Source organism: Salvelinus sp. IW2-2015, linkage group LG30, assembly GCF_002910315.2.
Source record: "Salvelinus sp. IW2-2015 linkage group LG30, ASM291031v2, whole genome shotgun sequence".
Lineage (NCBI taxonomy): Eukaryota > Metazoa > Chordata > Actinopteri > Salmoniformes > Salmonidae > Salvelinus > Salvelinus sp. IW2-2015.
The window spans coordinates 9,782,243-9,796,262 of record NC_036869.1 but is presented as its reverse complement, the minus strand read 5'-3'; the positions used below and the strand labels follow the sequence as shown (position 1 = coordinate 9,796,262).

Genomic DNA, 14,020 nt, shown 5'->3' with positions numbered 1-14,020 from the left:
TGGTGAGCTCAGTATTCCTCAATGAGAGATATGAACCCATCTCGTTAGTGTTGTTCCTAGGGTCCAGGAGCACTTGTAGAACACACTGTAGTTGTTTTATGATGCCCTCAGGACACAGCCGACATCAAGAGCCAGAACTGCCATCTCAACCCATCAGCCAAGGAAAGGCTTAGTTCCTAGTTCTCTTTAAACGAGAGGCAGCCTTTTAATGGGTGCAGCCTGGAGACTGATAATGTGGTCATGTAAATTAGTGCCCAACTAGATTGGTAAACAATGAAATACTGTCCATATCTCTGCTTAATACATGTTTCTGTACAGTATCACTATTTATGACTGTCGGATGGTGTATATTACAGTTAAACACCGACCAAATTCATCAGATTAACTGTTCTTTTAGTAATATTCAGCCATCTTTCTTCTCTCAACTGTACTCTTACATTGGCAAACTGATCCTGTAAGTCAATTTGCATGTCACTGCAAGGCATGTTACAAGAATATTGACTAATTAACAACTCACTCAAATATAGTAGAAGTCTTATTTGTTTAATGCCAAAAAGACTGCTGAGCAAGCCTTAAATATTTTAATAAATGTATGAGAAATTACATGTTCATTTTCCATACCAGGCAAACAGAGGAATCAATGAGCAAGTGTAAAGATATAGGTAGACTCCCCTCTCACAAGGCGAGGGTTCTTACAAACCATGGGTCCTGTCAAAGCACCATTGGATGTAGCAGAGGTACATTTATCCCAAAATGTTTAATCACAAGGGAATGGGCAGTCGTTCAGGTGACCCCCTAAGCCCTCAAACTCAACTCTGAACTTCGAAACCAGTTCCACTGCATTTTTTCCATTGTTCCCCTCTAATCAGGAACTGATTTAGACCTGGGACACCAGGTGGGTGCAATTAGTTATCAGGTAGAATAGAAAACCAGCAAGCTCTGGACCTCGTAAGGAGTTGAATACCCTTGCCCTAGGCAACTTGATAAGACATTACAATTGCTTTCTACTAGAACTAACAACTCAAACAAAAATGGTGACAAATGGTACTCAAATGTATTATTAAAATCAATGGCTGCTTCATTTCAAAAAGGTTGTCAAAGGGAGGAATTACTAAAAACAACATTACAACTTACAGTTAAAGGTACAACAGATTAGGTGGAAATGAAAAGGTCAAATAAAGACATTTTTCGGTGGTCATCACGTTGCGCGTCTCAACGCTCTACAGCAAACCCTGTCTCTTCAGATCCTCGTAGGTCTTCTTGTTGACCACGTTTCCACTGGAGTCCTCGTACTCCTCCTCTGTATCTGGTTGCCACCGCTCTGATGACTTCTGGGACTTCAGCTTTGACCACACTGGGTTAAAAATACATATTAGTATTATCATCCATCATGATCCAGCACATGGACTGAAAGACCAGTCTTGTTATTTTTTACCTTTCCCCCCAATTTCATGATATCCAATTGGTAGTCACAGTTTTATCCCATCTCTGCAATTCCCGTACAGACTCGGGAGAAGCAAAGGTCGAGAGCCACGCGTCCTCCGAAACACGACCCCGCCAAGCGGCACGCATCCTTGACACACTGCTCACTTAACCTGGAAGCCAGCTGCACCAATGTGTCAGAGGAAACACCTTACAGCTGACGACCGAAGTCCGCTTGCACGCGCCCGGATGGCCAGAAGAAGTCACAAGAGCGCAATTGGACAAGGAAATCCCGTCCGGCCAAACCCTTCTCCAAACCAAGACGACAATGAGACAATTGTGCACCGCCTCCCCGTCACGGCCGGCTGGCTGTGACAGCCTGGGAATCGAACCCGGGTCTTTAGTGATGCCTCAAGCACTGCGCTGCAGTGCCTCAGACCGCTGCGCCACTCGGGAGGCCGTGACCAGCCATTTTTCATTATTTAACCAGTAAAGACCCTTGCGGTTAGATACTTTTTTGCGAGGGCAATCTGGTTGCACAACTACACTGACCAATATTTATTGGTCTGGTAACACTTTTCTCTAACATGATTCTATTCAACCCAATTAACAATACTCATTCTTTTCACTTATCATCTGCCTCAGCCTCTATCAGGGCTGTAACAGAACTACTTACGAGAGACAGCGTCCTCYATCTGGGTGACGTTGGCAAAGTGAGCCGTGTTGGGGATTCCCAGGCAGCGCATGCCATGGGCGTGACGCCACTCCTGGGGGGTGGGCAAGACAACATATTAGCTAGCAACAATATTAGCGGAGAACAGAATTAGTACACTTTCTAAAATCGAATCCTCTTCAGTTTCACTCATTATGCACATATTAAAACATGAAAGGAGGGCATTGATATAACAATGTAATAACCCAGTATGACATTGTAATGACGTAAGCTAATAATTATGAGAAATTTGAACATACTGCAAAGTGCCTCTGGAAGGCCTTGGGTCCCCTGTATGTGTAGTTTCCACAGATCTCACAGTTATAGTTGATGTTCAGCCCATGGAGTTTATACAGCCAGTATGGAATGGGCTAGAACAGATAAACAAGATTAGCATGGTGGCATGCAACCGCTGTACAATAAAGTCTGAATAAATAATACCGCTTTTATTTGATTGCAGAACTTTTTCACAGCTAGTACACAGGTCTGATGTATGAAAGGAGGTCCTGACCTTTCCATCCCAGCCGAGAGGCAGGTTCTTGGGGTTGTAGATGATCTCGTTGTCCTCATCTTCACTCTCACTCTCACTGAGCTGCTCCTCTTCTTCATCCTCTCTCTCCTCTCCTGTCCGGGCCTGCTTCCTCTGCACGTTCTCATGGGTCAGCTGCCTCTGCTCCTACAGTGCCATAGACAATCAGATGGAACTGTGAACAGGTGTTTGTGTGGATTATCGGGAGTAACACACACCTATAGATTGGCCGGAACTAACCATTTTATATAGGCACATTTCAAAAGTCGTCCTCACAACTACTGACATTGATTAAATACGATTGTGAAAATATATAAGAGTCATCCTTGCCAGCTTTTACATACCCCCAGGATTTCCACATACTCATAAATCTGAGACTCCAGGAAGGCGATTTCTTTGTTACGCTCCGTGTCTCTGCAGAAATTAGAATGGTCAATAACAAGGCTACATCATCCCACCAGGTGCAGAAAAACACAATCATGCAAGTGTTTAACTGACGATCACATACTTCTTGGGTCCTTTGGACTTAGGGTTCTTGGCGAATAGGGAGGGATCCAGAGATTCCAGAGATTTGCCTTTGGTGCTAAACAGCCTCTGGGCTCTCTCCTCCAGGGTTCTGTGGGGTCACATACACATTTAGCCACCTTTCATCTGACACACCCAATCAGATATTTAATTCGTCATTACTAGGGCTGCGGCGGTCACAAAATTTCATCAGCCAGTGATTGTCAATCAAATAACTGTCTCACGGTAATTGACAAACACATTTAGCATCTCCTGGCTTCCACACACAGCCTACAAGCCACTGATGCGGACCTTTGGAACATCTACATTTTAAAAGTCTAATAAATCCATGTAATATAGCCTACACCTTCACAATAAATCCATTATTTATTTTAAATCAGTCTACAGAAACATGCAAAAGCAGTTTATTTCAGAAGAAAATAGCAGCATACTCTGAGTTGTCCTTATGTTAGGTCCTGATCTGGCTATGGCTGTGGGCTACACCAGTTCATTTAGCAGACAAGATTTGCTTAGAATTCCGTGGCATTATTGTATAGTATGAATAATACAATTGAACACAGCTCAATAAAATAGAAAGGATATTTTCTCCAGACTATTTCCGAGGGAGTATGCACATGTCTGTGTTGAGCGGTTAACAAAAATAGGTACTCCTATATGCTCAATTTAAAGTTATTAATATAACTTTAATTGTTCTACAAACACTGGGCTATATATTTTGATTTGTAATACATTGTAAGGCTGCATAATGAAAAAAAGTCACTTGAAAAGGCATGAGCTCTGCTTTGTTTTTTTGCGCAGGCTGTACACACGGTCAGTCTCATTCACAATTTGAGAAGCACTTGATAATGCTTCGAATTTCKCGGCAGCATCCCCTTTGCATGGCCATAATGCACTCTAAAATAATACATGCCTAGTGCTGCCTGCTCCGAAGCACCTCTCACTTACGTGATCTGGTCTTTCTCACAGGCTACAAGTGAAGACAGACATCGGGGACGCAATTCCGAGGTGCAAATTGAAGATATTAGAAGAAATGTCTACATTTACTTTTCCTGAGCCAACAAGATGAGTAGGCCTGACGGCAGCTTAGTGGTTAAAGCGTTGTGCCAGTAACAGAAAGGTTGCTGGATCTAATCCCCGAGCTGACATGGTAAAAATCTGAGCAAGAAGGTTAACCCACTGTTCTCCGGGCGTCGAAGACGTGGATGTCGATTAAGGCAGCCCCGCGCACCTCTCTGATTCAGAGGGTTAAATGCAGAAGACACATTTCAGTTGAAGGCATTCAGTTGTACAACTGACTAGGTATCACCCTTTCCCTAACAAACAGCAAAAGCACTAGCTTATGTCAATCTACTATCCCCTATAGTACAAAAGTTGACCTATTCTGTGCGAGAAATAAATATTCCAAACAGTCTGGGACAGTTGTGGGATGTGAAAGATCAAATTAATACAACCACTAGCATCAAAACTTTTTTACACAATGTGGCTGACGTAACAGATCAGAACGATTTAGCTTAAAATGTTAAACTATCAATTAGAGCGTTGGACTAGTAACCGAAAGGTTGCTAGATCGAATCCCCAAGCTGACAAGGTAAAAATCTGTCGTTCTGCCCCTGAACAAGACAGTTAACCCAGTGTTCCTAGGCCGTCAATGAAAATAAGAATTTGTTCTTAACTTCTTATGGCTGCAGGGGCAGTATTGAGTAGCTTGGATGAAAGGTGCACAGAGGTGCCCATAGTAAACTGCCTGCTCCTCAGTCATAGTTGCTAATATTCGCATATTATTCGTATTGGATAGAAAACACTCTGAAGTTTCTAAAACTGTTTGAATTATGTCTGTGAGTATAACAGAACTCATATGGCAGGCAAAAACCTGAGAAGTTCCACTTCCTGTTTGAAAATCTTCTGAGGTGGCAGATTTTCAACCAAGCTCTCAATGAAATTACAGCGAGATATGGATGAGTTTTCACTTCCTACGGCTTCCACTAGATGTCAACAGTCAATAGAACTTTGTCTGATGACTAATGTGAAGGGGGGCCGAAGGAGACAGGAATTAGTAATCACTGCCACGAGCTGAGCATGCTTTCACCATGCGCTTTCACATGAGGAGGACCTCCGTTCCACCGCTCTTCTGAAGTCAATCTAATTCTCCGGTTGGAACGTTATTCAAGATGTATGTTAACAACATTCTAAAGATTGATTCAGTACATCGTTTGACATGTTTCTACTGACTGTTACGMAACTTTTGGACATTTCGTCACGTTATAGTGGAGGCGCTTTGTGACTTTGGAATTGTTTACCAAAGACGCTAACCAAAGTAGCTAATTGGACATAAATAACGGKCATTATCGAACAAATCAAGCATTTATTGTGGACCTGGGATTCCTAGGACTGCATTCTGATGAAGTTCAAAGGTAAGGAAACATTTATCATGTATTTTCTGGTTTCTGTTGACCCCAACATGGCGGCTAATTTGGCTATTGTTCTGAGCTCCGTCTCAGATTATTGCATGATTTGCGTTTCCATAAAGTTTTTTTGAAATCTGACACAGCGGTTGCATTAAGGAGAGGTATATCTATAATTCCATGTGTAAAACTTGTATTATCACCTACATTTATGATGAGTATTTCTGTTGAAACGATGTGGCTATGCAAAAATCACTTGATGTTTTTGGAACTAGTGAATGTAACGCGCCAATGTAAACTCAGATTTTTTGTTATAAATATGAACTTTATCAAACAAAACATGCATGTATTGTGTAACATGAAGTCCTATGAGTGTCATCTGATGAAGATAACAAAGGTTAGTGAACAATTTTATCTCTATTTCTGCTTTTTCTGACTGCTATCTTTCGCTGGAAAAATGGCTGTGCTTATTGTGGTTTGGTGGTGACCTAACAATCGTTTGTAGTGCTTTCGCTGAAAAGCATATTTGAAATCGGACACTTTGGTGGGATTAACAACAAGATTGTAAGTCGCTCTGGATAAGAGCGTCTGCTAAATGACTTAAATGTAAATGACCTTTTAAAATGATATAAGACACATGTATGTTTGAGGAATTTTAATTATGAGATTTCTGTTGTTTGAATTTGGCGCCCTGCAATTTCACTGGCTGTTGTCATATCGATCTCGGTTACGGGATGCAGCCATAAGAAGTTAACTGACTTGTCTAATTAAATAAAGGTAAAATTAAAAATTAAAACATGGAATTTGACTGCCTTCATGACTCGTGACCAGCAGGGTGGCGGTAATACGGTCACCACAACAGCCCTAATCATTACACCGTCTATATATACTCCTAGTGTACAGATGGAATTTGATATTACATTTTTCCAGTTACTGTTATAACATTGCAATTACAATAATGTTATTACCATATTCCAGATTGATTGCATGTCCATAGATGACCTCCCAGCCACAGAAAAGTATGTTAATTGCTTACCCTCCACATTTCAGGCCCAGGGCCATAAGGGCAGACTTTAACCTGTCCAGACCCAGGGAAGCCAACTCCTCCCAAGAGGAGAAAGCAGAAAGGTCCAGGTGGGCTCCTGCATGGGTCAGAGCACTGCTCGTCTCTTTCTATAAGAGAGAAAAAAAGAAAAAAAAAGAATAATAATTAAAACACCCATCTAGACCATCACACTACTGTTGCTATAGTAGACGTCCTCCCCATCTTGGACACTCACTGGCCAGCCAGGGAAGGTCCCCATCTCCCACTTCTTCTCAAACTCTCCCAGGATCTTGCCGTAGAGATCATTCTGGTCAAGCAGAGGTTTGACTCTCTCTGTGTAGTCCTGAAGGTACTCCAGTAGCATCTCTAAGTACCTGTTATAACATAACACAGGTGTCACACAACCCGATGGAAAAACAAATTCAAAAAAGGCACTACAATTATATAGGAATAACATTTATACTGAACAAAAATATGAATACAACGTCAAGTGTTGGTTCCATGTTTCATGAGCTGAAATAACAGATCCCAGAAATGTTGCAGACGCACAAAAAGCGTGTTTCACTCAAATTGTGCACAAATTTGATTACATCCCTGTTAGTGAGCATTTTTCCTTTGCCAAGATAATCCATCCACCTGATAAGTGTGACATATCATGAAGCTGATTAAACAGCGTGATTATTACACAGGCGCGCCTTTTGCTGGGACAATAAAAGGCCACTAAAATCGTGCAGTTGTGTCACACAATGTCACAGATGTCTCAAGTTGAAGGAGCGTGCAATTGGCATGCTGACTGCAGGAATGGCCACCAGAGCTGTTGCCAGACAATTAAATGTTAATTTCTCGACCATAAGCCGCCTCCACTGTCATTTAAGTACACCCAACCGGCCTCACAACCGCAAACCACGTGTAACCATGCCAYCCCAGGACCTCCACATCCGGCATCTTCACCTACGGGATGGTCTGAGACGAACCACCTGAACAGCTGATGAAACCGAGTTTGTACACCCAAAGAATTTCTGCACAAACTGTCAGGGAAGCTCATCGGTGTCCTCGTCATCCTCACGACTGCAGTTCAGCGTCGTAACCGACTTCAGTTGGCAAATGCTCACCTTCGATGGCCACTGGCATGCTGGAGAAGTGTTCTTCATTGATAAATCCTGGTTTCAACTGTACTGGGCAGATGGCAGACAGCTTGTATTGCGTCGTGTGGGCAAGCGTTTTGCTGATGTCAACGTTGTGAACAGAGTGCCCCATGGTGGTGGTATGGTATGGGCAGGCATAAGCTACAGACAACAAACACAATTCCATTTTATCAATGGCAATTTAAATACAGAGATACCATGGCAAGATCCAGAGGCCCATTGTTGTGCCACCATCGCCTCATGTTTCAGCATGATAATGCACCATGTCGCAAGGATCTGTACATAATTCCTGTAAGCTGAAAATGTTCCAGTTCCTCCATGGCCTGCATACTCACCAGACATGTCACTTATTGAGCATGTTTGGGATGCTCTGGATCGACGTGTACGACAGCGTGTTCAGTTCCCGCAAATATCCAGCAACTTCGCACAGCCATTGAAGAGGAGTGGGACAACATTCCACAATCAACACCCTGATCAACTCTATGGGAAGGAGATGTGTTGTGCTGCATGAGGCAAATGGTGGTCATACCAGATACTGAGTGGTTTTCTGATCCACACCCCTACTTTAAAAAATATATATATCTGTGACCAACAGAGGCATATCTGTATTCCCAGTCATGTGAAATCCATAGATTAAGGCCTAATGAATTTATTTCAATTGACTGATTTCCTCATATGAAATGTAACTCAGTAAAATTGTTGCATGTTGTGTTTAGTATAGTACATTTACAGTACAATCGCAAAGAAAACATCATGATAAAAACAGTTAGCTATGCTTACTTTTTGTATTCAGCGTTCTTTCTGTCTTTGGAGATATCAAACAGCTGGTCAAACGAGGACAGGTAGCTGATGTACTCCAGTTTCTGAAACAGAAAGGCCAGAAGGTTTTAGTATAGTTTTACAATAGACTTTAGATTATGGTGGGTATGGAGAGTGGGCACCTTACCTCGGCCCCTTTCAGGTTGACAAACTTCCGATAGCAGTCATGGAGATCCAGGTAGCGTCCGTAGGCCTCCTCATCACTGAATTCCACCATGTCTGGGGAAAGACCACATAAATCATTACATTAATACCTACACTGAGAGTCCGACATGGATACCACCACCATAGTGTAGAAAGCTCACTCTGTGTTTCTTCAGTTGGGTTCTCTCTAGCCTTGACCAGCTCGTCAAACTCCATGGACATGGGCACACATATCTGAAACAACAATAACATACAGATTTAGCCACAGCAGGAGACATGATAAACCCTGATGAAGGTTGGTTGACCTAAACTTTTGTTCAAGATTAGGTTTAAGACATTTATTGTGGAACATGCAATAACACATGAGGACCTTTTTCCTTTCATGCACCTGGAACTGTAGAATTACATACAGAATCAATAGACATATAGAATTATAATAGTAATTTAAAAGGGGCAATCTGCGATGGTGTATCTATTTGACTTTTAAATGAATTACATAACCCCACTGATTCTTGAAGAATAACTTAAAAATACCTCATGCACTTAGTTAAACTGTCATACCCCACCAGAAGCCAAAACATAAGCTTATTTTACTCCATTGTTTGTAAACAAACACTGTAGAGTACAGCCTCCAGGGCCTGAAATTTACACCCGCCAAATGTGGGTAGGTTTTGGCATTGGCGGGTAAAATGTCCATTTCACCCGCCACGTTGGCGGGTGGTCAGGGCTCCACAGTGCAAGCATGTCACTTGCACTTGTGACTAAAAATAGCAAAGTATGATCACATTTATAGTAAAATAAATGCACAAGTAGCTGTTTAAAATATTTATTCCATTATGTTTCATAGCTGGTTAATTAAAACAGTCAAATAACCCTGTATAGCCTATTCCACCCCGCGCTGCAACACTGCCTGGCTGGGAGCTGTGCTCAAGTGACGAGCTGAGTGAAATAATTGTTTTTAGAAGCGCTGTGCACAGGCATAAAAGTTGGTTTAATTTACTTGAAACCAACATCTACTGAAGTGAGACTTTGTCCTTGTGTTTCTTGGCCATTAACATTGTTTAGTCCACAAAGTAGGTTTTTCTACTGCTAGAGTAGACAACACTTCTACTACCGGTGGTGGGAAAAGTACCCAATTGTCATACTTGAGTAAAAGTAAAGATACCTTAATAGAAAATGACTCAAGTAAAAGTGAAAGTCACCCAGTAAAATACTACTTGAGTAATAGTCTAAAAGTATTTGGTTCTAAATATAGTTAAGTATCAAAAGTAAAAGTACAAATAATTTACACTTCCTTATATTAAGCAAACCAGACAGCACAAGTTTTTTTCTATTTTAAACGTATGGGTAGCCAGGGGCACACTCCCAACACCCAGACATAATTTACAAACAAAGCATTTGTGTTTAGTGAGTCAGCCAGATCAGGGGAATTAGGGATAACCAGGGAGGTTCTCTGGATAAGTGTGTGAATTGGACCATTTTCTGTCCTGCTTTTAAAATGTAACAAGTACCTTTGGGTGTCAGGGGAAATGTATGGAGTAGAAAGTACATTATTTTCTTTAGGAATGCAGTGAAGTAAAATTATTTTTACTTTAGTACTTTACACCACTGTCTACTACTCAGACCCAATCTCACAGGCACAAACATGACTCGAGTCACGTTACCACTGTAACCTGAACATTTGTATTAAAAAATGTAATTAAACAATATACATTGTTTACAATTTAGTCATTTATCAGACGCTCTTATCCAGAGCGACTTAAAGCTAGTGCATTCATCTTCAGAGAAGCTAGGTGGGACAACCACATATCACAGGCAGAGAAAGTACATTTTTCCTCAATAAAGTAGTTATCAGTAGAATCAGAGCTAGAAAGGGGGAGGGGTATCAAGTGAAAGTGCTGGTTCACATTTAATTTTTAGTTGTTGGGGAGGACTATTTAAGATACTGTTTGAAGAGGTAGGGTTTCAGATGTTTTCAGAAGATGGACAGGGACTCTGCTGTCCTAGCTTCAGGGGGAAGCTGGTTCCACCATTGGGGTGCCAGGACAGAGAAGAGCATGGACTTGGCTAAGTGGGTGATGCCCTCCCGTAGGGTTAGGAGGGCCAAGAGAACTGAGGTGGAAGAAAGGACTGCTTGGGTTGAGGTGTAGGGTTTGCGCATAGCCTGAAGGTCGGGAGGGGCAGTTCCTCTTGCTGTTCCGTAGGTTAGCACCATGGTTTTGTAGTGGATGCGAGCTTCGACCGGAAGCCAGTAGAGTATGTGGAGGAGAGGGGTGACAGAGAACTTGGGAAGGTTGAAAACCATGCGGGCTGCAGGATTCTAGATAAGTTGCATGGGTTTGATGGCACAAGTGGCGAGCCCAGCCAACAGCAAGTTGCAGTAGTCCAGACGGGAGAGGATAAGTGCCTGGATTCTGTTTGTGTGTACCACATTACTTCTTACTAGTAATACATTTATTGTTTTAGAAACATTACAAAGTATGCTTATCAATATTTGTTGTTTTGTTGGTGTAATTGTAGCGGGAAAAACACTTTGGCTGGTAAAAAATCTAAGTGACTGTTAGATTTTTAAATCTACCTGCTACTGTGGCTGGTATACCAAAAAGTACATGTTATGCCCCCAATAGCCTCAAAATATGTTTCAAACTATACTTGATATCATGGATGGTCAGTTTTAACTCTCTCTATGAATTTGAGAGTGATTACATTTCTCCTGCCCCATCCCCTCAGCTTTTTACCTAAACAATGGCAGATTGCCCCTTTAAAACAGATCTGTGTCTAGAACTACATATGGTTTTTGAGAACCTTCTCAACAGAGAAGATATACTTCTGGCATGATTTCTTCAGTTTATAGCTAGGACAGAAAGGAAGCAGCTGACAAAATTACCTCATTAGGATGCTTCCTGTGGAACTCCTTGATCTGTTTAAGTCTGTTGTAGAACTCTGCAAACTCATTTGGTCCTGAGATGGCGTTCAGTTCATCCTTCCTCATACTGTAGAAAGAGAACACAAAAATATTACACCTCTGATTTACTCCACATAGAAAGGCTAATCATGCATGAGAGCTTGAAACATTACACACACACACTTACCCATCTTTGTCTTCATATGCTTCCCTGACAGTTGAACTCACGTCCATGTATCTCTGAAAGGATGACGAAGCTTGTCATTTAAAAAAAAGTGTCACATCATGCATGTCCTTGGCAAGGTAAATAAGTAGGCTAACTGTTAGCCACAAGACAAGTTAATATGAAAATACAGGTGCAACTTGTGATGTTTCAATATCACATAGAATACTCACATCCAACATTGCTCTTGTTCGATGGTCTGAGTTTATTTGTTCGCGTAACTGTTTGAGAATAAACATGCATAAATACTAGTTAGCTGGCAGAGACAGAAACGGGACAAACTCCATCCCATTGGGTTGTATATACTAGTTAGTACTACTAGCGTTAACTAGTTAGATAGCAAGTTAGTTGCATTAGCTATTTGGCTAACGTTAGCTGGCTGACAATACAATTGTTGCCAGCTAAATTGTAACTGATACAATTGTTAGTCGACCACAAATAAACAAAATAAACACATAAGCTACTATCCTCATCAATAACGTTAGCTTATATGAATTTGTTTAATGCTCTAACATTGATTTGCTTTGACTTTGGATCAATTAACGTCTTCATTAGCATTAAATAGCATTATCATTGATGCAACACATACCGTGGTTTTCTTATGCATCATTTCCTTTGTTTTGGCATCCAACAGCCTTTCCTTCTCCTCATGGTAGCGACGTTGTTGTTCTAAAATCGTCTCCATTGTTATTTCCTTAACCACAAATTACAGAAATAAGACGGACTTGAACAATGAATGCCATAAAACTTGGCCTACGCTGATTTTCAATGGCGCATGTTGCGATAGAGAGGAAGTAGTTCCGTAGTTTATACCCCGCTCGAGAAGACATCGTTCCCATAAATTTGGTTCCGCCACGCTCAGTGAATTTTTGAGTATGGAAGAGAGTCCGTTTCTTTCTCCTGTTTTTTGTGAGTAATGTATTTGAGACTTTTTCACTGTGAAAAACGAATATTTCCAGTTGTTCAATATGCTTGTATGCATAGCCGCATGGAGGAGTTTGGGGTGCTGCATATTTTTTTTGTTTTTTATTGTTGTTTTTTTGTTTTCAAGGGGGGTTGCTAAAACAGTACTAATAAAAGCTCAGCGCACTACTTTTGTGAGAATATATTTTTTATTCAGGTTTTTCAGGGGGTGCTGCAGCTTGTCTGATTTGAAGATGATTGTAATGTGTACTTTTCTTGAACTTTGCAAATAAAGAAAAAGTAGAAGGAAAAATGCCCTAATATATCAAAAGGACAGTAACCTATTCATGATATATTGTTAGGTTTGACCGTTATTCCTCTTCAGCCAATGCTTGTTACCCCATTAGAACAGCGCAATACACACACACTTGGTGGCGCGCACTCGTGTACCCACTGTGTAAAAAAAAAAAGAAGGAGAGCGCGCGCTCAGAGGCGGTCCGGTTGTCTCATTCTCTCACAGCCAGAGCGGATAACGAAAGCGGAGACCAAGATCGAATAGAACGGTCGAGCAACACACGGGATATAGCCTACTTCAGGTGTTGATAGAACATTGTTTGCGTCGACCGTCTGTGCGTCAACTATTTGGAAGGTAATCTCTTTCTGAAACATTGAAACAACTGCACATTGAAAGTAATGTTTAAAGACCCGATAGCCCCGGATAAGAACAATATCCTCATATGGGGGGGGGGGGGTCTTTGGTGCCTAGATGACTCTTCTTGATGTGGGCACTAAAAAGCTTCTCAGTTAATATTTCACTCAAGCTGCTGCGAACGATTTGTTTTGTGTGTCAGCGTATCTTTAGGCTATGAGGGAACATGAGGGTTCTCCTATTACTGTTGGGGTATTCATTTTTAGGCCTCCTCAATTGCGTGGGGTGCACGCGATGTGAGGGCTGCTCCCCCAGCAGTAGACCTACTGGCTCAGGTACTGTGACAGCCCCGCGTGACAACAGGGATTATTTACACAAGAAAATAAAAATGTGCTCATCCTTATCTGTTGTTGTATGAATGACTGTGAGACCAATGCAGCACGGGATTTGTTACTTTTCAGCTGTTTTTATCATCACCGGTCCTTTTCAAAAGGAGAACACTGAAAGTGTTTAAAGAGCCGTTGGCCTGGGAGAAGAACGATATCCTCATTTGGGGGGTTGCATTGATGGTGTTATGTTATTGTTACATGTATGTGC

At 41.5% G+C, this 14,020-nt stretch overlaps 2 protein-coding genes across 2 annotated transcripts in view; one reads left to right on the top strand and one right to left on the bottom strand.

The window, feature by feature from the left end:
* Positions 1–522: 522 nt before the first annotated feature.
* LOC111955118 (splicing factor 3A subunit 3) lies at positions 523–12,673 on the bottom strand. Its single transcript, XM_023975208.2, has 15 exons — positions 12,461–12,673; positions 12,045–12,092; positions 11,836–11,888; positions 11,631–11,736; positions 8,905–8,977; positions 8,727–8,818; positions 8,561–8,643; positions 6,871–7,009; positions 6,627–6,763; positions 3,172–3,279; positions 3,008–3,077; positions 2,646–2,810; positions 2,395–2,505; positions 2,099–2,189; positions 523–1,354 (listed from the first exon to the last, which is right to left on the bottom strand). Exons 1-15 carry the CDS (start codon positions 12,554–12,556, stop codon positions 1,221–1,223), a joined length of 1,506 nt encoding a protein of 501 aa, XP_023830976.1. The 5' UTR covers positions 12,557–12,673; the 3' UTR covers positions 523–1,220.
* Positions 12,674–13,265: 592 nt separating this feature from the next.
* The window catches only part of LOC111955079 (ubiquitin-conjugating enzyme E2 E2), a 49,653-nt gene continuing 48,898 nt past the window's right edge, over positions 13,266–14,020 (top strand). The window contains exon 1 of the mRNA XM_023975149.2: positions 13,266–13,423. The gene's annotated coding sequence lies outside the window, so the exon portion shown is untranslated. The remainder of the gene's footprint in view (positions 13,424–14,020) is intronic.